This window comes from Herpailurus yagouaroundi, unplaced genomic scaffold (genome assembly GCF_014898765.1).
Source record: "Herpailurus yagouaroundi ecotype Mexico unplaced genomic scaffold, PumYag 100, whole genome shotgun sequence".
In the NCBI taxonomy this organism is placed as follows: Eukaryota; Metazoa; Chordata; class Mammalia; order Carnivora; family Felidae; genus Herpailurus; species Herpailurus yagouaroundi.
Genome location: NW_024412391.1, coordinates 59,726,887 through 59,750,738, shown reverse-complemented (window position 1 = coordinate 59,750,738; position 23,852 = coordinate 59,726,887). Strand labels below are relative to the sequence as shown.

The 23,852-nt window shown below is 37.4% G+C and overlaps 1 protein-coding gene across 1 annotated transcript in view; it reads right to left on the bottom strand.

Moving 5' to 3' along the window:
* COL28A1 (collagen type XXVIII alpha 1 chain) overlaps window positions 1-23,315 on the bottom strand; it is a 177,412-nt gene extending 154,097 nt beyond the window's left edge. The window contains exons 1-7 of the mRNA XM_040471592.1: window positions 23,182-23,315; window positions 19,948-20,108; window positions 18,544-19,100; window positions 12,149-12,169; window positions 10,314-10,466; window positions 2,550-2,641; window positions 2,190-2,250 (exon numbers count right to left, since the gene is read on the bottom strand). Coding sequence (XP_040327526.1) covers window positions 2,190-2,250; window positions 2,550-2,641; window positions 10,314-10,466; window positions 12,149-12,169; window positions 18,544-19,100; window positions 19,948-20,074 — 1,011 coding nt within the window. The 5' untranslated portion in view covers window positions 20,075-20,108; window positions 23,182-23,315. The remainder of the gene's footprint in view (window positions 1-2,189; window positions 2,251-2,549; window positions 2,642-10,313; window positions 10,467-12,148; window positions 12,170-18,543; window positions 19,101-19,947; window positions 20,109-23,181) is intronic.
* Window positions 23,316-23,852: the final 537 nt, after the last annotated feature.

The window sequence follows — 23,852 nt, the reverse complement described above, 5'->3', positions numbered from 1 at the left end:
TGTCGGTCCCCACAGCCTATCCTTCTTGCCTTCTATGGTTCTCACAATGTTCTCTTCTTCTCTATTCTGTCATCACTGTGGCCCCATTCTATCCAATTGAATGTGATTTAATTCCCTAATAGCCACATTAAGAAAATGACAACAGGTGAAATTAATTTTTAATAATATATTTTACTGATCCCTCTAGGTCTGAAATACAAGGGTTTCCAACATTTGGCCAATATAAAAATTATTCAAGAGATATTTTACATGTTCTTTGGCACTAAGTCATCCAAATTCATTGTGTATTTTACTCCTACAGCACACCTCAGTTCAGGCTAGCCGTGTTTCAGCTGCTCAGTAAGCACATATGGCTAGTGGCTTTCATCCTGCCTGGAGCAGCCCTAGCCAATGTCCCTGTTCTCAGACAGGCCGTAACAAAAAACCTTCTTCTAAGTACTCCTTCTTTCTGCTTATTCCCACTTCAGTTTCCCCTTGAGAGTCATGCCAGATTAATCTTCCAAGTACACAGCTCTTGGGTTGCACCCTTCATTTGAAATCTCAGTCTCTCACCTAGCAGAGCCCAGATCTACAGTCGGCATGGAACATCCACTCTGCCCTTCCAGCTGTGTCTGCCAACATCCTCTTTAGGCACCTCCTCTCACCATTTTCCAACCCATAGCCTTCCCTCAGGTCGATGCTCATGGCACTCTCCATCTGGAATGATTGTCCCTTCCACCTTTCTGTTCTATCCTTTCCAGTCACAATCCTACTCTCCAGAAGTCATTCTATAAAAACCATCCCGATAGCTTCAATCTTCTCTGAAGGCCCATAATAATTTGTGCATGCAGTTTTTATAGTATTTTGACATTCTGCTTCATGGTGTAGCTATTTTTTTTTTCAAAAATTAAAGTATAGTTGACATACAATGTTGCATTAGATTCAGATCTACAACATACTGATTCAATTTCTCTATACGTTATGCTATGCTCATCACAAAGTGTAACTACAATCTGTCACCATACAATGTTCTTACATTACTGTTGACTATATTTCTTATATGGTACCTTTCATCCCTGTGACTTATTCATTCCATAACTGGAAGCCTATACTTCCTACTCCCATTCACCCATTTTGCTGCCCCCAGACTCCCTTTTGGCAACCAATATTGTAGCTATTTTAGATATTTTAATCTCTCCTATAACAAACTTTTCAAAAAATATGAGTGCTTTGTCTTAATTTCTTTTCACATAATAAAATGCTTTACATGTAGACAACACCTAAGAAATACTTCCTAAAAGAACAACACACATATCTGAATGAATTTCCATTGATTATCAATCTTTCTATTAGACTTACTCATAAAGTTGATTAAAGACACCAAGAGACCAGTTTTTAAAACCTCTGGGCCTGTCTCCTAGGCTTTTGCCAGGGGGACAGCCAGGAAGAGAAATGTGATATGGTCTTTTTTTATTCACTGTACACCCTTCTCTGCTCTTTGCAACTTTACTACAACTCCCAGAAAAATGAAAAAGAAGAAATTTTCTGTAATTATTTCTCAGGCAATCTCTAACATCTTCTAATTTTAGAGATAATAAATCAACTAGAATGCTTTTTCTTTTGTCTGCAGATCAAATTTACAAAAGCATAGTTTAGACTATTAGTTCTGTGCTCCCAGAATTTTTAACTCATTCTTTATTGGAAAAAAACAAACAAACAGAGGTGTCTGGGTGGCTTTGTTGGTTAAATGTCTGACTCCATTTTGGCTCCAGTCATGATCTCATGGTTCGTGAGATTGAGCCCCACGGCCAGCTCTGCACTGACAGTGTGGAACCTGCTTGGGATTCTCTGTCTCCCTCTTTCTCTTCCCTTCCCCCTCTCTCAAAAATAAATAAACATATTTTAAAAAAACACAAGAAGCAAAGAAAAATATTTTCCTGAGTTGGGTCTTCCACAAAACCCACTTAGGTATCCAAGAATGTCATGTGCTTGACCACCCTGTGTCATCATCACTCCTGTTGAGTAGAACATTTTCTCCCCATATTTCCATTTCCAAGGCCATGTCTGTCTGACTGCCCATCTGTACCATCAAGAGCACATGTATATGTAAGTCATTTTGGCACTTGTACTACAGGGGGCAAAATGATCATTTACAGAAACTTAGCATCCTAGTTTACATTCTGGGGAAAGCATTCCACTTGCATACATACCCCTGGGCCTCTTTCTCCAGGCTCCCCTTTTTGAGCATCACCCTGTGGGGGAGAAAAAAAACTCAGTCAAAATTCCACAGCCCTACAGAGTGACTGATTGCTCAATAAAATGCTCGGAATAAAATTATTCCGAATTCCCAGATTAATAGGTTAACCCAGTGGGGAAAAAATCTTTGGCCTTCACCATTGACATTTTCACCATGGAGTCTAGGGAAGAAAATCGCTGTTCAGATAGCCTTTGCCCTTTGCAGCGAAGCCAGATGCATAGGGTGCAGACTCCAGATACATTTTCATAGCTTAGGCCTAGGTTTGCTTCTCAGTTTAACAACACAGCCCTTGTTCTCAAATGCAGCATTGTACCCCATCGGAGCCAGGCACTCTGGCTTTTCTCCAAGGGGCTTTGGAATGTTTTCCAAGATGTCCTTAAGAGTAATTGCTTGATTTCGGCAAGACTTAGGAAAATATATGATGTGGCACAAAATTACAAGCCAAATAAATGAAATGTAAACATAAATTTAAAACGGGTGTTTAACAAAACAGAAAGAAGACACGATGGCATCATTTCGGACTCACATGATGAAGAGGTACAGTTGTGTGTGTTGTAAAGCTGCTCGAGGATTCTTCACATTCCCTTTCTTTTTGTTTTTAATTTAATTAATTTTTAAAATTTCATCCAAGTTAGTTAGCATATAGTGCTTTCAGGAGTGATTTCAGGAGTAGATTCCTTAGTGCCCCTTACCCATTTGGCCATCCACCCTCCCACACCCCTTCCAGTAACCCTCCGTTTGTTCTCCATATTTAAAAGTCTCTTATGTTTTTGTCCCACTCCCTGTTTTTATGTTATTTTTGCTTCCCTTCCCTTATCTTCATCTGTTCTGTGTCTTAAAGTCCTCATATGAATGAAGTCATAGGATACTTGGCTTTTTCTGACTGACTAATTTCGCTTAGCATAATACCCTCTAGTTCCATCCTCATAGTTGCAAATGGCAAGATTTCATTCTTTTGATTGCCGAGTAATACCCTATTGCATATATATATGCCACATCTTCCTTATCCATTCATCCATCGGTGGACATTTGGGCTCTTTCCATTCTTTGGCTATTGTTGATAGTGCTGCTATAAACATTGGGGTGCATGTGCCCCTTTGAAACAGCACACCTGTAACCCTTGGATAAATACCTAGTAGTGCAATTGCCGGGTCATAGGGTAGTTCTGTTTTTAAATTTTTGAGGAACCCCCAGACTGTTTTCCAGAGTGGATGCACCAGTTTGCATTCCCACCAGCAGTGCAAAAGAGATCCTCTTTCTCCACATCCCCGCCAATATCTGTTGTTGCCTGAGTTGTTAATGTTAGCCATCTGACAGGTGTGAGGTGGTATCTCATGGTGGTTTTGATTTGTATTTCCCTGATGATGAGTGATGCTGAGCATTTTTTCATGTGTCAGGTGGCCATCTGGATATCTTCTTGGAGAAGTGTCTATTCATGTCTTTTGCCCATTTCTTCACTGGACTATTTGTTTTTTGGGTGTTGAGCTGGATAAGTTCTTTATAGATTTTGGATACTAACCCTTTATCTGATATGTCGTTTGTAAATATCTTCTCCCATTCCATTGGTTGCCTTTTAGTTTTGCTGATTGTTTCCTTTGCTGTGCAGAGGTCTTTTATTTTGATGAGGTTCCAATAGTTCATTTTTGCTTTTGCTTCCCTTGCCTCCAGAGACGTGTTGAGTAAGAAGTTGCTGCGGCCAAGGTCAGAGAGGTTTTTGCTTGCTTTCTCTTCAAGGATTTTGATGGCTTCCTGTCTTACGTTTAGATCTTTCATCCGTTTAGAGTTTGTTTTTGTGTATGGTGTGAGAAAGTGGTCAAGTTCATTTTTCTACATGTCTCTGTCCAGTTTTCCCAGCATCACTTTCTGAAGAGACTGTCTTTATTCCATTGGATATTTTTTCTTGCTTTGTCAAAGATTAGTTGGCCACATGTTTGTGGGTCCATTTCTGGCTTCACTATTCTGTTCCATTGATCTGAGTGTCTCTTTTTGTGCCAGTTCTCTCATCTTTTCTTCTTCTTCTTCTTCTTCTTCTTCTTCTTCTTCTTCTTCTTCAAGTTTCTTTATTTGGAGAGAGAGAGAAAGAGAGAGAGAAGGACAGGGTTAGCGAGAGAGGGAGACAGAGAATCCCAAGAAGTATCCATGCTGCCAGTACAGAGCCCAATATGGGGCTTGATCTCACAAACTGCGAGATCATGACCTGAGCTGACATCAAGAGTAGGACGTTTAACTGACTGAGCTACCCAGGTTGCCCCTCTTCTCTCATCTTTGAGATTATCCCTTGGATATTAGGGAGGGAGAGACATTGTCCTCTTTTGAGCAAATCTAGAGAATCTACCTCTTCAAGACAGTGCAGTCTTCCTTGTTTGTAGTAAAAGAGAGAATACAGGTAAATCTCTGCTTGGTAGGTTAAGTTTTTTTACAGTCTTCCCTCATTTTATGGGATGGAGCTGATCAGAAATTATTGTAATGTGTAAAAAACGAATATAATGCCTGCTTAATGCAATCATTTTTCCCTTTGCCTTCAGGGTACACATGGAAACCCAGGTATCAAAGGTGAACGAGGACCAAAAGGAAACCCGGTAAATAAATAAACAGCTTTCTTTATAAACGAATGTATCTCTTTCTAGATTCATTTAAAGAACAAAACTGAAGAAAACAAAAGAGAACTGTACTATATGTCAGTGCTGGAAATATGATGATTTCTGTGAGGACTACAGGATGTTTACTTCCCATATTGTCTGGTTTGTGTTAGCTTGCATTTACAAATTCTAATATATGACCATTTTAGTTAATAAATCTGGGAAACGTAGGGATACTGAACAAATAGAAATTAGTAATTACATAATGGTGACCCTATTAATTTTTACATTGTTCCATGAATTACTAATACATATCCCATATGAAATTGATATTGGCACTTATGTTTTTTATAGATCCATTTTATGTATAACCGACCTATGATAATAATAGAAAAAACAAGTATCTCTTACTCCCAGACCATCTTCAGGCATTTCCCTAGTTCTTTTATTTGTGAGCCCATAAAAAAATATTCTAGATTAAGTTTTTAAAAATCAGATAATATTTCAGGTGATGATCTTCCAAGTTCAAGAGTGATGAAAAGAGTCATAGGAGAGAGATATAACTATGTGAAAATTTATGGCAAAATTCTATATAATGAAAAATAATAATTAAAATGAAGAGGAAAACAGGGAAATTTTGCTTTAAATACAATGGATATTGGGTTAATTTCTATAGTATATAAAGACTTTATAAAACAGATAAGGAAATATCAAACCACTAATAATTAATTGGTAAAAGGAACCAACAATTTTCAAGAAAGGAAATAAAACCAGTAAATAAAGAAGTAGAAGAATATTTATTTTCACTGTATAGTGAATAATACTTAAAAAGAGATAATGAGGTACCCTTCAATATTAATTATTCACATTTTAGAAACTTTGGAGTCCAGGGTTGTTGGGTTGTTTTTGTGTGGAGAGGGGAGCAATTTTCTAGTTCACATGGTTTGGGGTGGGGTTTTTTTGTGTATTTCAGATTAAAAAAATTTTTTATAGCAGTTAGCACAGTGATATTAAAATAATAACTAGTGATAGCAATGGGTGGTTTGTTCATTGCAAAGGTAACTTGGCATATTTTGGAAAGCAATTAGGCACTACATAAGATGTATTCAAATACTCAGAATTTAACCCAATAACTGCACTTCTGAAACTATGTTTAGGGAGGTAATGAAAAAGAGAATAAGTTAGATGCATTAAAGTATTTAGACACGTGAAAGCCAATTACTTGCTTGTCAAAGAAAGGGAATGTGAAATCCTCAACAAGATATTAGCCAACCGGATCCAACAATACATTAAAAAAATTATTCACTATGACCAAGTAGGATTTATACCTGGGATGCAGGGTTGGTTCAATAACTGCAAAACAATCAATGTGATTCATCATGTCAATAAAAGAAAGGACAAGAACCACATGATCCTCTCAACAGATGCAGAAAAAGCATTTGACAAAATACAGCATTCTTTCTTGGTAAAAACCTTGAAGAAAGGAAGGATAGAAGGATCATACCTCAAGATCATAAAGCCATATATGAAAGACCCAACGTTAATATCATCCTCAATGGGAAAAAACTGAGAGCTTTCCCCCTAAGGTCAGGAACAAGACAGGGATGTCTCCTCTCACCACTGTTATTCAACATAGTATTGGAAATCAGTCTCTGCAATCAGACAACACAAAGAATAAAAGGCATCCAAATCAGCCAGGAGGAGGTCAAACTTTCACTCTTCGCAGATGACATGATATGCTATATGGAAAACCTAAAAGATTCCACCAAAAAACTGCTAGAACTGAGTCATGAATTCAGCAAAGTTGCAGGATATAAAATCAATGTTGAGAAATCGGTTGCATTGCTATACACCAACAATGAAGCAACAGAAAGAGAAATCAAGGAATCGATCCCATTTATAATTGCACCAAAAACCATAAAATATCTAGGAATAAACCTAACCAAAGAGGTGAAAAATCTACACACTGAAAACTATAGAAAGCTTATGAAAGAAATTGAAGAATACACACACACACACACACACACACACACACACACAAAGGAAAAATATTCCATGCTCCTCAATAGGAAGAACAAATATTGCTAAAATGTCAATACTATCCAAAGCAATGCACATATTCAATGCAACGCCTAAAAAATAACACCAGGATTCTTCACTGAGCTAGAACAAACAATCCTAAAATTTGTATGGAACAAGAAAAGACCCTGAATAGCCAAAGCACTCTTGAAAAAAAAAAAAAAAGCAGGAGGCATCACAATACTGGACTTCAAGTTGTATTACAAAGTTGTAATCATCAAGACAGTATTGTACTGGCACAAAAAGAGACACTCAGATCAATGGAACAGAATAGTGAAGCCAGAAATGGACCCACAAACATGTGGCCAACTAATCTTTGACAAAGCAAGAAAAAATATCCAATGGAATAAAGACAGTCTCTTCAGAAAGTGATGCTGGGAAAACTGGACAGAGACATGTAGAAAAATGAACTTGACCACTTTCTCACACCATACACAAAAACAAACTCTAAACGGATGAAAGATCTAAACGTAAGACAGGAAGCCATCAAAATCCTTGAAGAGAAAGCAAGCAAAAACCTCTCTGACCTTGGCCGCAGCAACTTCTTACTCAACACGTCTCTGGAGGCAAGGGAAGCAAAAGCAAAAATGAACTATTGGAACCTCATCAAAATAAAAGACCTCTGCACAGCAAAGGAAACAATCAGCAAAACTAAAAGGCAACCAATGGAATGGGAGAAGATATTTACAAACGACATATCAGATAAAGGGTTAGTATCCAAAATCTATAAAGAACTTATCCAGCTCAACACCCAAAAAACAAATAGTCCAGTGAAGAAATGGGCAAAAGACATGAATAGACACTTCTCCAAGAAGATATCCAGATGGCCACCTGACACATGAAAAAATGCTCAGCATCACTCATCATCAGGGAAATACAAATCAAAACCACCATGAGATACCACCTCACACCTGTCAGATGGCTAACATTAACAACTCAGGCAACAACAGATATTGGCGGGGATGTGGAGAAAGAGGATCTCTTTTGCACTGCTGGTGGGAATGCAAACTGGTGCATCCACTCTGGAAAACAGTCTGGGGGTTCCTCAAAAATTTAAAAACAGAACTACCCTATGACCCGGCAATTGCACTACTAGGTATTTATCCAAGGGTTACAGGTGTGCTGTTTCAAAGGGGCACATGCACCCCAATGTTTATAGCAGCACTATCAACAATAGCCAAAGAATGGAAAGAGCCCAAATGTCCACCGATGGATGAATGGATAAGGAAGATGTGGCATATATATATGCAATAGGGTATTACTCGGCAATCAAAAGAATGAAATCTTGCCATTTGCAACTATGAGGATGGAACTAGAGGGTATTATGCTAAGCGAAATTAGTCAGTCAGAAAAAGCCAAGTATCCTATGACTTCATTCATATGAGGACTTTAAGACACAGAACAGATGAAGATAAGGGAAGGGAAGCAAAAATAACATAAAAACAGGGAGTGGGACAAAAACATAAGAGACTTTTAAATATGGAGAACAAACGGAGGGTTACTGGAAGGGGTGTGGGAGGGTGGATGGCCAAATGGGTAAGGGGCACTAAGGAATCTACTCCTGAAATCACTCCTGAAAGCACTATATGCTAACTAACTTGGATGTAAATTATCTAAAAAAATAATTAAATAAAAAGAAAAATAATAAAATTTAAAAAAAAGAAGAAGAAGAAAATATGAGAGAAGAGAATGCTCCAATCCTGTTCCAGAAAGGCGTTTTGTTTTTCCATTTTCAACCGCCATAAAGCTGGCTTTTCTGAGAGTTTTTAGGGAGACTCAGTAAATGCTAAATGACATAGTTTTGTGTCTATCTCTATTAAAACAAGGTATGTTACAGCATAGGGAATATAGTTAATGGTATTGTAATAGTGCTGTATAGTGACAGATGGTAGCTGCACTTGTGGTGAACACAGCATCATGTATAAACTCGTTGAATTACTGTGTTGAACACCTGAAGCTAATATAACATTGTGTGTCAACTCTACTTCCGTTAAAAAATGGTACATTAATCTCTAACAATATTGAGTGACTAAAATTGTCAGATTAGCTCAGCAACTAGTAAATTTTCTTTACAGTTCATTCTAAAACATAATTGAATATCCCAAGTACACCTTCCCAGAAAACCTCTTGGTGTAATAAACATAAGTGAAGACTTTATAAGAAGGGGAAGTTTAAACCTTTGCTTTGGCCCAAATCAGCTTCTACTGGCTGCCACATTATCCTATAACGTATCTAACTTACATTTTGGAGAAAAAAAATAAAGGACAGACCCTCCTGCTTTCTAATGCCTCAATTGATAGAATGGTTTGAAAAAATATAGTCTTTGGACCCAAGTCTCAAGAGAAAATGTGCACAGTCTAAGCAATTCACAGTGCACATTCCGCTCCCTGCCCCCAAATACAAGCATTCGTTCAAAAACTGTATCAATGCATTTTTGTGAGATATGTCCACTGGGCTTATGACCTCAAAGGTTTGAAACAACATAAGTAAATGGAATACTGAATGAGCAGCATGGATGCATCAGAATGAAATGTATTAGAGAAATATATAGTATCTCTACCCTTGTGATGTTTTTTCAAGTCCCTTCCCAGTACCTAGATGGTACCTTCCAGATGTTAGGCCAGAATATAAAGGAAACGCTCCTTTTGGGATTTTCTTATCAAGTATTGAATCATCATAGTAAATCCTGCCTTTAACCTTTAGTTGCCAAGTTCCATTTCACAGGATTCACTCTAATCCCCAAAGCTTCCTGACCAGCTTCCTCCCTGAGAGGCCCACACAGTGTTGCTCTTGGATACATGTGAAGTCACAGTTAGCTTCCAGAGAGATCCGTGTCACTTGTTCTTAGGTGGAGTGGGATAAAGCTTTCCCTAAAGCACCAAGGATTTGTATGACCTTTTTCTTTGTTTCCACTTCAGTGTTGAGAAATTCTGGCCCCAATTGTCACATCAGACGTGATCCTGAAATATCCTTTGTGAGAACAGCTTCATCATTTTAAACCAAATCTGCCTTCAGTTCAGTTCAGGTCAGGAAAATCCCAGGCCTGTTTGTAAGGACAGAGTGTATCCCCTCAGGAATAAAAGAAAAAAACAGCATTTCCGTGTTTGCTGCTATTTGCACACAACTGCTTTTCTTCTTTCTTTCTTTCTTTCTTTCTTTCTTTCTTTCTTTCTTTCTTTCTTTCTTATTTATTCTTGAGAGAGAAAGAGACAGAGCATGAGCGGGGGAGGAGCAGAGCAAAAGAGGGACACAGAATCCAAAGCAGGCTCCAGGCTGTCAGCACAGAGCCCAACACAGGGCTCCAACCCATGAACCGCGAGATCATGACCTGAGCAGAAGATGGACGCTCAACTGACTGAGCCACCCAGGCGCCCCACAACTTCTTTTCAACAGCATCAAACAGTCCTGCGATTTCAAGCGTCAGTAGAGCAATCATGACTAGGGCTTCCTGACTTGACCATAAGTTCAAAGTAGAAACATACAAAAAAAAAAAAAAAAAGTGGAAACATACTCACAGGAGGCCCTGGATCGCCTGGATCCCCTTTCTCACATTCACAAATCTTGTGTTCACACTGAGTCAAGAATGAAATCCAATATTAACACATAATGAAATGCAGCATTTCAAATCTTATTCCCTTGAAGAAATTTTACCAAGCAAATTTATGGAGTTTTTGCTCTCCCTTTTCAAGTCTTCTAGGCTAACTCAGATCTGGTAAGAGCCAGCTAATAAAGTATTACTAAACATTGCCATGGTTAGATAAATTAGACCTCCCACCAAAAATATATGTATAACATCTAGTTGCCAGTTAAAAGGGAAAATAAACATTTTCAGTGGGTTTTTGGAATTTCTTCCTTTTCTCTTCTATACAGTACATCAAAGCTCAATAACATACAAATATCAAATATTCCTTTAGTCAAAAAGGAAAACATGTGGCATACCATATTTTATCAATTCTAGGATGTACATTTCTCCTTATTTTAACATGTCTGAAATCAGAATGAGTCTTATTTGAATCAGGCCTGATCATAATGAAGGTGTTATTTTCTGCACATCTTCAAAACTTAACAGAATGAAATGGAAGAAAACTCCAGAGACACTACTGGAGCACACTCAAGAAATGCTGCATCACCAGTGTTTTTGATGGCGCACAGGCTGATATTGGGGGGAGGTGGGAGGAAGGGCATCAATGACTCAGAGACAAAAAGCCATGCAGAGGATTTAGGAATGCGAAGAACTTTTAGAAATAACCAATTTAGTTTGCTTCTACTTTCCCTTATACGTATGTACAAAAGTGATACAGGATTTAAAACTCTATGTCTAAATAAATCTAAAGGGACTCTTACCATAAGTATAAAATCAAGAATTGTAGTTTATAAGAAGTTACTATATCACAGCTTAATTGGCAGGGTCCTTTCCTATCTCAGTGGTACACAAAACAATGGTGTCTCTGACCATTTGATGAAACATGGTGTTCTGCAGGGTCTGGTTGGCTCCTATTATCTGTACATTTCCTGATGTTTAATAAGCAGTTTATCAAACAAAATTCGCATGTTCCAAACTCTGTGTTAAGAAACACATATGCAGTATAGAAGTCCTCAGCAACATTGTGGTCTTCGGTTGTCCTAAGCACTATCCAAACAATATCAGCCAGCTTCCTTTGCCACTTGGTATGGTTGCCACCAACAAGAAGGAGAATGAACTTAAAGTCAATCCCTGGGCAGCAGCAGGAGACTCTGAGTGGTGTCTCTGGGCTAGGAATCTTGGCTAACACACCTCCCAAAGTGAAGGATCCCCACGAGTAGCTGGTATCAGAGACATGCTTAGAATAAAGGAAGTGTTACCAAAACAAGCAAAAACTATGCCATTTAGGGGGGGGGGGGGCACCTGGCTGGGTCAGTTGGTGGAATGTGTGACTCTTGATCTCAGAGTTGTGAGTCCAAGCCCTGCATTGGGTGTAGAGATTACCTAAAAATAAAATCTTTTAAAAAAATTATGCATTTTGGCTACCACTGATTTCTAAAGTTACTCTCTAAAATCATATTAAATATTTCTTACTTTTTCTAAATTTTCCAATCTGCAGTAGATAGAGCAGCATAAAAGAAATCAGATGGCTGCCTCAAAATTGGCTCATTTTAGAAAGAATTAAGCATTTTTGTTTAGACACTCTTTATCTTCTAATGTGAATTACAATGCTGATTTGATTATGCAAACTTTTAGAGTTAATTCATAGTAATCAAAGCATGTGGTGCTTACCTTCTTTTCAAATAAGATATCCTAGGAGGGAAAAAAGAATAAAACATTAACTCGCTTCATGGTTCTGCTTCCAGCTTCTTATTAGTCTTAATTATTCTCTATGGGATATGCAATTTTCAAGAAGAATAGCAATTCAGTCTTTTTAACCTTATAAAAGCAGTAGAGCCTCCCAGCCAACCTCCCAAGGAGCGCTCTGAGCCATATCACAAGAGACAGGAAGGGCACTAACATTAAAAATTACTCTTTTTTGAGGAACTTTATCTTGTTACATCCTATGTTCTAGCTTTTGTTTTCTTAATCAGCTCTCTAATCTCCATAATTTGGCTACAAGCTTGATCAGTCATAATAAAGACTTTTCACTTTTACTTATAAAGACTTAGCCAGAATACATAATTGTATGTTTTCTCTACTTTTATTTTTCCATCCCTATACATACGTGCATTTTTTCAAACATTAAAACATTAAGTTTAGCGTGATAATTTCATGAAATACCAACAAGCCTTTCAAGTCAATCAGGTCCAGACTTTCATTTTGCCTCAAGGAAACTTGAGTCTGCTGTGCTGTCACTTGCCCAATGTCATACACTTGGGTGGAGCTACCTAAACAAGTTCAAGTGGTACTTTATACTTACCCACACAGTAATGAATGAGCCAGAATATTTTTCAAAATTCCTTTAAATTCACAATTTTAGAGAAATTCACAATCTAGTCTTTGTCTAACATCTTGACCTACTTCCGCTGAATGAGGTACTATCTGACGAGGGCACTAAGGCCACGTCCGAAGCCAAACATGGGAAAGAAATGAACCAATGCTTACAGATGAGAGAATTGTTTTCATAATGTAGAAAAGATGTGTCAGATTGATGCCTTACAACTGGACCTGAAGGGTTAATTTCATATGATAAAATAGAAAATGGAAATAAAAAGCCCTAGAATATTTGTTGCAAGATATTAAAAATGAAGTGGGCACCTGGGTGGCTCAGTTGGTTAAGTGTCCAACCAACTCTTGCTTCTGGCTCAGGTCATGATCTCATGGTTCGTGAATTTGAGCCCTAGATCAGGCTCTGCAATGTCAGTGGGATTCTCCCTCTCCCTCTCTCTCTGCCTCTTCCCAGCTCACATTCTTTCTCTCTCTCTCAAAATAAATAAATAAACTTAAAAATAAAATGATAAGAAATGAAGAAGGTAATGAGGAAGTTAAAGATAAGTCAGAGCTGTACCTTTATGGAGGAGCCCACATCCCTTTAGTTTTATTTTTACTTTACCTTTATTTCCATACAAACTAATAATACAGAGCGAAGATGTAGCAAAATGCTTTAAGCAGTTCTAGGGATCTAATAGGAGGACAAAATTAGGCTGAGAATTAAGCATCGTCTGGAGTTTTTACCCTGTGTCTACCATGAACTAGCTGTGTGGCTTTGGACAAGACACATAATCCTTCCAGGTCATTTTCCAAAAATACAAAAAATAAGAAATTTTGACCATGGGGTCTCAGGAGCTGTAAAACTCTGGCCACACACCCTATTTACAAAACTCAGAGTCTCACCAATGACCTTTTGTCCCTTCCTTCCCCCTCACTCTCCACCCTCCTGATTTAAAATAGCCAGCCAGTATAAATTCAGGCTGAAAGCAGATGAACTGCTTGTATCTTTATGAACTAACAGGTCATGTGGAGAAATGGGAATTCAGATATACTGACAGTCTTGGTGTAATTTCCCCTCTCCAGAACATTTGGCTGTGCCTAGAAAACTGAAGATGTGCATACTTTATTTCTAGGTTGCCCAGGATGAGTCCTTGTTTCCACCTGTTACTCTGACATCCCTTCCAGACATATCTTAGAGAAATTCTTGAAGCACTTGTATATTTCAGCATTCATTATTTTCAATAGTGAAAATTTGGAAATAATGAAAATATCCATCAGTATTAGAATGGGTCAATAACTGAAATATTATTCAGCAGTTTAAGTGAATCCATTGGGGCTACATATTTCAACATAGAAAATTTCCCAAGGACAGTGAGTGATAAAGCAAGTTGCAGAGGGATTTATAGAATGTGATCCAAATTATGAAAATATTTTGAACACATGTCAGAAGTTTAGTTTTCCTGAGAGAGGGAAAGGAATTTGAAAATAGTTCAAAATATAATAAACAAGTAATAATTCAAGACAAATTGTAATGTTTGAAAGCAACTACTGAAATAAATAAAAATGCAAAGTTCTGTCACCTTACAACCTTTTTATAATAAGCAACACCCTTCTATTATCTAGCATCAGTTTTTAAGCTCATGAATTTAGCTGCCACTATGCCTGATGTATAATTTTACACTTTTTTCAGCTCTTCCTTTGAGAATTTAATTTCTGCTGTGCCATGTTAACTCTTTAAAAATATGTGCCATGAGGCTTAAAACCATAACAACATAACTAACTAATTTTGGAACTCATTTGATTTTGTGTTTGCTGGAATTTGTATTTCTATGGAAACAAAAGTAGACCAAAGACTACACAATAGATAAGACTGTTTCAAACAAAGAACAAAGCTCTATCCCTAAGGACACTTATAGTCTATAAGCCCCAGTGACAGAAAACAGCCACAGCAAGCAGCGTGGGAAGGAGATCCCAGACTGGGTGGGGAGGTGGGAAACAAGACAGTTTCTGGAAATAGGTGGGTTTTCTGGATAATTTTCAAGAAGAATGCAAAGGACCAGCTCATTGATGGAATGCTCCCCTATATGTCAAAGTTTATGAGGAAAAAGTCATAAGGACTAGTGTGGGCAATAAGACAAAGGAAGCAGTGAGGAGGGACATTTCAAAGAGTGGACAAAAGGGCCCATGTGGACAGAGCTGGACACCTTGGGAAGTAGTGAGTGCCTTCACTTAGCAGAGAGGCAGGTTATGTAGCATACAGCTGGGAGAACGTGGTCAAAGCCATAGGGAAGGGCACGTTCAGTTAAGATCTAGGCAGATGAGGGTGCCTGGGTGGCTCAGTCGGTTGAAAGTCCAACTTTGGCTCAGGTCATGATCTCACAGTTAGTGGGTTCGAGCTCTGCGTTGGGCTTTGTGCTGACAGCTCAGAGCCTGGAGTCTGCTTCAGATTCTGTTGTTCACTCTCTCTCTGCTCCTCCCCTGCTCATGCTCTGTGTTTCTTTCTCTCAAGAATAAATAAACATTAAAAAAATTTAAAAAAAGATCTATGCGGTTGCTCTAGTTTAAATGGAAGGGATAAATGGAGAAAAGCCCTCCCTTGAGCGAAAGAAGGTGCATTTTATTAATGGAGGCAGAGTTCTATGATGGCATATATGTGGAAGGAAAAGACTAGAATGGAACTGCCAATTTTGTGAATGAGTATGAGGTCAATGCTCTGAGAAGGGGACAGAGGACATGTGAGGAAGGTGGCAAAGGTATTGGCACGGTAGCAGATGGGATCAGAACAAAGAACTTAGTAGGCGAGGATTACAAACTGTGACAAAAAAATATCTACAGCTTAATATAATGGCAAAATAGCCACCATAACATCTTTTCTGAAAGACCAACTATATGTATGGGATATTGGGTTGGAATTGTTTCCTTGGTTTCAATACTGTTATGTAAATCATAATAAAATAGTATTAAAACATTTTACATATCCTCTTCAATGTGGAATCATCAGGTATCTCTTGGGTCATTCAGAGTTGAAATGTATTCATGGGGTTCTTACATGATACTTTCTACTAGAGGTACCAGGGAGTTGGTAATGATTCCTTGATTTGTCTTGCTTCCTGCAAAATCTGTTCATTGTGGGCACCCATGTCCATTAAATTCAACTGAAGTCTACTCCTCAGTAAAAAGAAATAAACTGCTGATATAAAAAACAACCCAGTCGATTTCCAGAATTGTCATGCTGGGTATAAAAACCTTGACAGAAAAAGAGTACACACTGCATAAGCTTGTTTATATAAAAGCCTAGAAAATGTACACTAAACTCGAGTGACAAAAATCAGATCAGGAGCTAAGAGGCAAGGGAAGGATATTGTGCAAAGAGGCATGAGGAAATTTGGGCGTGGCAGAATGTTCTGTATCTTAACTGTGTTGGTGGTTTCGTGAATGTGTACATCTATCAAAACTCATAGAATTCTGTACTTTAAGTAGATGCAATTTTTTTTTAAATTATACCTAATTAACTTCTTTTAGAAAGTCAACTACATAATCATTTCAAAATGAAAAGCTTAAAAACTCAACAAAAAAAAATGTAATGGAAATAGATTAGATGAGGAATTTTTCCAATGGCCTGATCAAGAGTCAAGTTCTGCCTCCCACATAGTGGCAATTGGAAACGTTGAAACTTAGCATATTGTTCTTTGAGGGCCTAATAAGCACTTTGGTTGCTAGAAGTGTTTGGAAAGCAGCATCTCCTGAGAAGTGGCTTGTTCATAGAGCTTCCATCTGAACAAACAAGCTGAAATCACAGGATGCTAAGCAAGAGCGGGGTCATTGGGACACTTGATCATTTTCTGGTTTCCCCCCAAAATGGACAAATAGTCCTGTGTCAAGTCTACTGCCAAGATCCTGTGTTCTGAGGTGGGCAGGAGCTCTCAGCCAAGACAATGTGTCTAGAAGGAGTATGAACCTCCTGAGCCTACACAACTGGCCAAAGAGATGCCTCCCCTGCAACTTCTATAGTCAGCAACTGGCAACTCATTATCTCAATTCAAGTGTTCTCTCCAGCACATGCTAGAATCTTCTATTTTGGGTTCAGTGGTAAGGACTGTTTACATTATGGCACAGACAGACCTAGGCAGTTAGCCAGGTACCCCTGCACATTTCCCTTTCATGCAAAAAAGATGCTCGGGGTAAGCACTCCCCCTAACTCCCCTGGGGACTGAAATCACCATCTCCAACCTGGGCTGAGCTCTCCCTATCTACCTACTCCCAATGCCCAAGGAAAAGAGACCAGAAACAATAGCAGCTTTGGAGGAGGGATGTTGCTTAACTGTTTCAAGGCAGTGCTGATTGAGAAAATCTTAAAACACAGTTTCTATTTTCCCCCTTCAAGATAACTTCATAGGGTTAACTGTGAAGACCTCAGGGCCTTTGCATGGCATTACATTTTCAACTATCAAATGAGGATAATATAGTACTACATCATAATATTGTTGCAAAATAAAATAAATAAAGTAATGAATAAAATAAAAGATGTAAGTAAAGTACTCAGAACAATGGCTAAGACAGAGAGCACTCAAGACATGATAACTATTATTTAGATAAAATAGTTAATGTCTCATGCTGAAAACAACAGTTATAAGAATAACTTACAAGTTATTATCTTAAAGTTAATATTTAAGAGGATTAACTTACAGAATAGTTATATAAATATAACAGAAAAATATAATATAAAAATATAAATATAATATAAAAATAAAATATAAATAGAATTTAAGTTATTAACTTATAAGAATAATGTTAGGAAAAAGATTGGGAGAAGGGACAAAAGGGCAAAACAATCTCTGAAACAAGGCTGAGATTTTTTGCAACCTATAGAAAACAGCTATATGAAATGCCTAGTATAAGGGACACATGTGCCTTGCCCTCTTCTCAAGAAATCAAAGAAAATCAGTATTTGTAGGAAAATCGATTTTTAACACTTAACAAATCAACCACTTTTTCTCTAGGAGTTTTTTCTTGAGAAATACTCTGAAGAGGGATTTTATTTTGATTGCTTTGCCTTGTGTTTTCCCAAGCAGAAAGGAAAGGATCTCACACACAGCTGAGCAATCAGCAAAGAAAAGCATCGACATAGCTAATCAGACCAATCAAATGGCACTCATTGATATGTGGGAGAAACTGTTGGGTGACTGAAGGTTGCAGGTGATTTTACATTGGGTGGGCTTGCGAACACCTAAGAAACAAGGACATAATGAAAAAATTAGAAGTCTATGAACTTTGCTTGAGTAGCATAATATTGCTGTAGGTGACATATTGAGTCAAAACGTTTCTGCAGATGTTAAATGGGGAAAAAACCCAACTTAGTACAAATACTGCATACCACAAGTTGACCACAAATTGAATATAAGTCAGCAGTGTTCGTGATCCCAGGATGTATAAACAGGAGACTGAAGTGTATAACTGGAAAGTAATTCTTCCCAAATTCTCAGCATTGCTTGCTTCATAGATGTGGTCTTCATTCTCAGCAATAAAGTTAGGAATGCAATTCCAGAGCAGGAACTCTGGTACTTTCCCAGTTTATCTGGTGTAAACTATCAAGGAAGTAGAGAGACTTCGGAAAGATTCTCTTAGCTATTTCCAAGGTGGATTCTTTTTCCTCTATCTTTCTGACCCAGTATCTATCCTCACAGAATTTATAATTAAGGTATCAATATTATGGTTGGAAATATATATATAAGACCCACTCCTCAAGTACCTACCAGGCGATCTTGAATTTTATCTTCAAGTGTGGGATCACTCAACAGTAGAACGGGCTCGCTGGATGATTCCCCAGATATCAAACGAAGTTTGGCTTCATTGACGACAGTGGAAAGTCCAATGGTGATAAACAATATTCCTGCAGTTCTGGCGTCTTCAGAAATACTCTTGACATCTGGATTCTTTGGATGGTCAATGCCATCAGTCATCAGCAAAGCCACTTTCACACCATCTTTACGCCCTTCTCTCTTAAGCAAACTAGTGGCATTGGAGATTGCATAATAGGAGAAGGTGCCTTGCCCAATGAAATTCATAGATTTGACCCTCTGTTTAAAAGTCTGCAGATCCTTCCAAGAAGAAAAAGGTGGATCAATTTGGACAGAGGTGCTAAACTGAAGTGCTGCCAGTTTGATATCATATTTCAAGGAGCGAACCGGGGTCAGTTGGAAAACCTTGTCACTCAAGCTAGCCACAAAATCTTTCTGTTTATCAAAGAGAACAATTTTAGAACTTTCAGAGCTGTCCACAATGAAGACCACATCTATGAAGCAAGTAGAGTCTGAAATAGAACAAACAGGTTAGGCAAAATATTTGTTCCTAATCAGGAAACCACTTTGCCTAAGGAAAGCCCTGAGGTGGTGGGATGTGTGTTGTTTTGGAGAGGAGAGGGGAGTGCAAAAGAGAGGTGCCTTGGAGATGGGGCTTAAGTTGTGAAGAACTACATCTCTTTCCAAATCTAGAAATTCTTTGCCTCTTAAAATCATGCAAATGAAAAGCCAACAAATAAAATACCATGTATATTGAGCATCTCCTCAAAGTAAAAGCTGCTTAGAAATCCAGCAAATATTGGGCAAAGCTGTCTAGACGTAAACAACACTTTGCCTAAATCTCAGGTTCTATGTCACATTCATGAGGCTTCATCTTGTTCGGATAGTTGGTTTGGGGATTTTTTTTTTTTTTTTTTTTAGCTTTTTTGAAATCCAGGGAGAAAACAACTATACACATCACTTTAGCAATAAGGGGGAATCTTAAAAACAGAGAACTTGAGCTTGAATTCTAGCTCTGCATCTTACTAGTTCATTTGTCTACGGCCTGAGATATGCCATTTAATCTCTCTGGGCTGCCATTTCTTTATGAGAGTGGCACTTTCTGTCATTACTATTTTATAAAGCTACTGTGAGGCTCAAATGAGATAATGTACAAGGGCTCTAAAACATCTAAAGTTTTTATAAGTATCCTTTGTATGTATACAAGGTATATTATTATCACAACATAATTATATTAAAATAGAATATTACATATGTTTTTATATATGTATGGTTTGATATTTATATCAAGTGTTATTCAGAAAAAAATATTCAGGCTAAAACTAATCATTAAAAAAAAACTTTTTTTTTTTTTTTTACCCTGCAAGTTATTTTTCTTTGCAAGTAAATTGGACTTTGATCCTTTCTTTCTTTGTCCATGTATTGTTTGACTCATAAAAGCTGGCAAAAGCAGGAGATAGAAGACAAAATGTCTGTTCCACATCATGGCAGGTGGTGAAAGGTCATCTGTCTTGTAGCACCTTTAATAGAAAAATCAGTTATAAATACTTTGGTAAAATAAAATGTTTGCTATTTTTTAATTTCAAGCCAGCAGAATTGAAAACCAGCATGTGACAAGAGAAAAGGGTTTTCATTCATATTTCCAGAAAAACATCTACACTGAGATTTTAGAAGATTTTAATTGAAATAAATCATGGCACCACAAGCCAACACTTATTACTGAATATTTCTATATAGTCAAAGAATTACAGCCAAGTAATCTGAATTTCCCATTTTATTATGAGAAGCAGAGAGTAGGAAAAGCCATTTGAGAACACTTCAGTCCCACTCTGTATGATGACCATGGTTCAAGCATAGGGTCTGTTTTGACATTTCCACATTCTTCAAGGTGATATCAGATTGCTACATGGTTGTTTCATTATAACTAATTCCTGATGATCTCAATATTTTTACAGGGTTGTAGAGAACCACCATCATTCCAGTCTTAATAATACATGCACAACTTTAGTGACTTCAAAAGGCTAGTCAAAAATGAAATTGCCCTTGTATTCCCATAGAACATCATTTCTCTGTTATGCTCTTGCTTGGAAACTTCATCTACAACAGAGTTCCAAGCTGGACTACAGCTGCATATCCAATGAATCAAATGAGTATGAGAACAAAAATAGCAGATTTGCTCAGCAACATTGTTCTTCCAGCAAAGAACTGATGGGCAGAAATAAGACTTGATATCAGAACACACTTCCTCTGAACATTCCTGTGAAACTATTTTTCTGGGTCAATTAACAATGAAAACTCTAATCCTGTATTAAATCTTCAGCCATCTTCATCCCTCAATATGCCCAGCTATCCGCTGGATGACTTTTTAACCCACAGGCTTCCCTGGCAAGAGAAAACTCACATGTGGCTAGCTCAGTATACTGGAGAAGGAACAAAAAGGCTTTTTTGAAACAATGTTCTGCATGGTTTGGAAATGCTCTCCTTCTTAAACTATACTGACTTCAGAAGTTCTGGAAAAGGAAATCACATTTTCCTTCACTTTGCCTTCAGGGAATGGGAACCAGGAAATCATGAGCATGATTTTTTCAGGCTCAAATAGGGGGTGGAAATATATGCAAAGGTAGTGAGGAATGGAATGGATCACTGACTTCTTTCATATATGCCAGATAGAGAAACCCAAAAAGGAATCAAAGCTGTTGGGTTGAGGATGAACCAATGGATGGCTCCATGCCATAATCTGCTCCTCAAGTAATATCGCCTAGCAGGAAGTTTATTAAGCTGACTCTGTATCAGTCTGGCCAAGCTTCTCTTTGGCAAGTGCATCAAGTGCAATCGGCCAGATGTCAACAGTTTTCAGATCAGGTATGTTAAGATGTGAAGACAGCTGAATGTTTAAAAAAGAAGAAGAACAAGAAGTTTCCTGAGGAAATAAAACACATAAAGGACATCCTTCCCTCAAGTAATCCCTTGTTAACCAAAGAGAAGAATGCAGAAGGAAGTACAAGTTTAACTGAAGACTAACGTAAAAATAAGGCTGTGTGGCAAAACACAGCTGCTATTGCATTTTCAGGGGGGCAGGCCAGGGGAATAACACCACGTCCCTGGTGTGACATATGACCTTTCCCTTTCGTTGAGCCCATTATTATAAGAAGCATCTCAGAAGTTATAGGAATAAGAGACTGAGGATTTAATTTCATTGAAAATAAGACGATTTTACAAGCTACACGATCAATACAACTCTTCAAAAAAATCTAAAGATGATTCCCATGCAGGACCCTGAGCAGAAAACCACTTTCTTCTCATTTGTTGGCCTCATTTTGGGCTTTGGAAATGCTGTCTTTAAATAAAGACTTGTCTTCCCTAAAACTAAGCACTTACTCATACAGTTGTGTGTGTGTGTTTACTTGTTTGTTTGTTTTTGTTTTTGTTTTTGTTTTTGGGGGGGGGTTGGTCATATAACCATGAATTCACACCTGAAGCTTTATCTATACAATGGTCACCGTCACAACGTCTTCACTAGCAACAATCACAATCTCATATTTTATTACTATTTCCTCTGTTATTTTTTATCCAGCTCTCCCAAAGCAGTCTTGCTATTCCTCTCTCTTTACTGGTATTAGCCTGAGGATACCCTTATACGTTTGGTTTCTAGTTCCACAGCCTTTCTGAAATCTCTTTCTTTTTTATTAGTTTGGCATAGTAAGAGACACTCATTTCTAATCATTTTTGCCATGTTTTATTTTGCCTCAGTTTTCAATAATTCTTACCTTTTGCTCATTTAGACATCATATACAAGCAAAATAGGTTTCAGGGGGAAAATGCCATTAAATAAAAGTTAAATAAAAGAAATTTATAAATTCAGATAAAAGAATAAAAGATATAAATAAATAAAAGTTAAATAAAAGAAATTAAGAAAGAAAGAAGGAAGAAAGAAAGAAAGAAAGAAAGAAAGAAAGAAAGAAAAGAAATAAAAACCTCTGTGTTTACTATAAGTGGCATTTTATAAATGCAGAGACAACGATTATCTTTAACCAAATGCTATATATTTGCCTTTTTTGTCTAAAATTTATTTTGGGTAAATATCAGCATCAATAAATCCAAGAGACTTCATATGTTATGATGTTTTAAAACTAAAATTCTTTCAGCAGAGTTTACCAATTGTATTCACAGTGTTTGCATAGCATTTATTTCACATAAAGATAAAATTATCAAATGAGCACTTTATTCAAATTGCCAAACTAACCAAGGTATAAAACATTCTGTAATTAATACTGAGTTATAAAAATATGTTCCAAATTAAGAAAAAGAGGTCCCAAAAGATATTAACATCATTGCAATGCTATGTAGTAGCCTGTGAATAAAAAATCAATTTTCAAATAATTTTGACATAAATTTTAAATGTCTACATTTTAACAATTATTTATATTTTTTTAATAATTAATTTAAAGTAATGGCAGAGGATAGAAAATTTTTCTCTCAGCTATTATTTTCAGCTTTCTTCACATAATAAGTATGCACACCTTGCAGTCTTCCACAGTGCCTAGGTGGTCTTCTCTGATTTCAAGTGATTAAAATAAAACAGTTATGTCTTACCTTATAAAGTTTGTCAAACTGGAATTAAAGACTGATTAAGCAAATGCCAACGGCAAGGACCATTGTTGGGGATGGAGTTAGCTATTTGATATTGTTCTGTTCTGTGGAAAAAAAAATTATCTTTGCTTTTGGAACTTTTGCAATCTTTTATTTGTGTTTATTAGCCTAAGTTAAAGCAAGAGTGGTCAGGCATTTGGCCAGGGTGCAAGATCTGGGTGGGATCAGTAAGTAATTTAAAGGAACAGTGTCCTCTTGGAACAAGTCTATGTTCTCCAAACTGTTATAAAAATAACTTGAGCAGATTTTCTACATTTTCGGCATTTATTGACAGCCTGCCTTTGTGTCTCATACCATATCCTCCTTCTGTTTCTACATTTCTTTGCCTGGGGTGTGCTCTGTGTGATACTAGTTCCTAACTTCTCTGTGAGGGAGTGTAAATGACAACAGACTCAGATGCAAAACTGGTTTTTCAAGAGAGGCAATGGATTGAAATTATTGAAGCTGAATGAAGAGTATAGAGAAGTTCCTTATTCTAGCCTTTCTATGTCTGTGATTTTTGAAATTTTTCATACTACCATTGGTATTATATACAGTGAAAGAGTGATCTGAATTTAGTTCTGGTTTTGTCTCTAATATGGGGACCTCAGTTTCCCATTTATGAAATGAGGGAG